Source organism: Sinocyclocheilus grahami, unplaced genomic scaffold (genome assembly GCF_001515645.1).
Source record: "Sinocyclocheilus grahami isolate Dianchi unplaced genomic scaffold, SAMN03320097.WGS_v1.1 scaffold187.1, whole genome shotgun sequence".
Classification (NCBI taxonomy): domain Eukaryota; kingdom Metazoa; phylum Chordata; class Actinopteri; order Cypriniformes; family Cyprinidae; genus Sinocyclocheilus; species Sinocyclocheilus grahami.
In genome coordinates, this window is record NW_015505366.1 from 1,420,337 (window position 1) to 1,422,836 (window position 2,500).

Genomic DNA, 2,500 nt, shown 5'->3' on the forward strand with positions numbered 1-2,500 from the left:
CCGCGCTCTCAGAGGCATTTCTGTGGCTTTTAACAACAATGCTAATGATGCTAACGCTACTTAGAAACACTAATTTATGTACAAACTTATGTGAAGCCCAAACCCTCATGTCTACTGAAATAAAAGGCACGTCTTACAGCATCACACTGCCATCAATCTGCAGGTTCTGTGGATTTCAGATCAGCTCCATCTTCACCGACCACTGCAACACAAACATAAAGGTTAGCACGAAAGAGCTTGTGCTTATTTCATTCAAAACAAAACAGTTTCCTGATATACAAATGAGACCCACATAACTCAGACCCACATACTGATGAGGAAACTATTCCATATCAATGGCTTTAGATATGCTCATTCATCTGCATATATTTTTAGCAGAAATCATTGGCTGTAGTGTGAAGACAATGATCTGAAAACTGCAGTTTGAGGGTTTGACCTCTGACCCCTGCAGGAGCGTCTCACCAGCTGCATCTGCTGCGCTCTCCTCACCGGCGGCTCCTGCAAACACACAAGAAACATGCTGCTGATTTCTGTCCGTCAGCAGCAGCAACCGTTTCAGCACAATATACATCAGAACCATTCCGATTCTGTAAAGACGCGTGTCGAGCTGATGCTGTGCTGTTTTATACTTGTTTGCATATCTTTAATATTATATTTTCATAAACTGGAATATACATATGCACCATACTGCATCTCTGGTGCACTACATGTGCTCTGAATGATCAATAATCTTCAGATCTTCAGTCAGATCTTTAAGAAGTCAGTGACATTCGCCCGTCTGTCTCTGTAACTAAACCTGCTACACTGACCCTAACTAACCCTAACCGGGAGACCAGTCTTCAGGTGTTTCACAGAGACGTTTGGTTTGAGATCTTCACCTGCAGTAAGTCTGTTGTTCTTCTACGTGTGGTGTTAGTCAGAGTGTCTGTGAGCGTCAAAACAATAACAGTCAGCCCAAATAAGCGGGGAAAAAAACACAAACACGCATGTAGTGAATTCAGTGTCTCACTCTCACACACCTGCTCATATTTCAAACAAATGGTTGTATCAGAATCAAAATATGAATACTGATTTCCATTCAAGCTTGTGTTAAGCAGTACTGTGGCACGGCCCAGCGCCGTGTGTCTCAAACCGCTGCCGTCATCACAGGACATGCGAAGCGCTCATCTGACATAATCTGAGGCAACAGAGAGCAAGATTATTGTGGTTTCTGGCGCAACACAAACAGTGACGAAGCATCGAGGCTGTTGTGCACGGTGCAGATGTTCAGTGTGCTGGTGGGTCATACTGTAATGTCTTTGTCTAGACTGCAGTGAACTCTACTCAATCTCTGTTCTGTTACCCAGCATCAGTTATGCACTGCCTTACTACAGTGTGTGTAGTGACCAGAGCTTTATTTTACTGCTCAAGCATCCTGTCATCTGATGCTTTGTTCCAAAATGATCAGAAACATCATTTAAAAGTAGAGGTTGTTTCTGCAGATGTGTTATTAATTAGAGCTCATTTCTGGATTTCTGACCCAGACAGTGTCTAGAGCTGATCTGCCCATGTTCCCATGCATTACCCTCTGGAGCGACTGCGTCGGTCTCTTTCTCCTCTGCAGACTGTGAGATCACTGCTGCCTCAGTCGCTTGGGCTGGACTCGGTTCCTCAGCTGTGGGTTCTGGAGCTGGACTCGGTTCCTCAGCCGTGGGTTCTGGAGCTGGACTCGGTTCCTCAGCCGTGGGTTCTGGAGCTGGACTCGGTTCCTCAGCCGTAGGTTCTGGAGCTGGACTCGGTTCCTCAGCCGTGGGTTCTGGAGCTGGGCTTGGTTCCACTGCAGCGTGTTCTGGAGACACAGTCAGATCCTCAGCAGGAGCTGGTTCTGCACTCGGGACCGGTTCAGACACAGTGAGTTCTGGAGCAGGGCTTACTTCGGCTGGAATGGGTTCTGGAGGTGCAGGTAGAGCTGATTCTACATTCGGGTCGGGTTCCTCTGGAGTGGGTTCTGGTGCTGGAGTGGACTCTACATTCAGGGGAAGCTCCACTGGACCTGGTTCTGGAGCTGCGGTTGGCTTCGCTTCAGGAACTGTGTCTGCTTGCTCCAGTGTGGGCTCCGAGCTCACGTCTGATGGGGCTTCTGGAGCTGCTGTTAGCTCAGCCGGCTTGGGTTCTGGAGTGCTGGTGAGATCTGATGCTGGTTCCACAGCTAGAGAGGGTTCTGCAGGCGTAGTGTCACTGGGTTCTGACGCAGCATGCTCTTCAGCAGGAGCTTCAGGGCTCGATGTTTCAGGAACGTCTGCTGGATCTCTCTCCTCCAGAGGAGCATCACTAGCGCTGACCGTTGTCTGCTCTGCTTCTGAAGCCTCAGACTGGACATCTTCCACCGTCTCGCCCGGTCCGGGACCCAGCTCATCCGGCAGAGCGCTTTGAACTGGCAGCTGCATCTGATCCGAGACAGTCTCGCTGTCTTCTGCTACAAGCCCATTACGAGAGACTGGCAAAAAATACAAGCAGGGAG

The 2,500-nt window shown here is 48.9% G+C and overlaps 1 protein-coding gene across 1 annotated transcript in view; it reads right to left on the reverse strand.

Annotated features, from left to right (window-relative positions):
• LOC107594623 (cell surface glycoprotein 1-like) overlaps positions 1–2,500 on the reverse strand; it is a 7,312-nt gene that overhangs the window by 528 nt on the left and 4,284 nt on the right. Inside the window, exons 2-4 of the mRNA XM_016284742.1 lie at positions 1,565–2,476; positions 463–498; positions 1–202 (exon numbers count right to left, since the gene is read on the reverse strand). The exon at positions 1–202 is cut by the window's left edge and continues 528 nt beyond it. Of these exons, the coding sequence (XP_016140228.1) occupies positions 153–202; positions 463–498; positions 1,565–2,476 (998 nt within the window). The 3' untranslated portion in view covers positions 1–152. The remainder of the gene's footprint in view (positions 203–462; positions 499–1,564; positions 2,477–2,500) is intronic.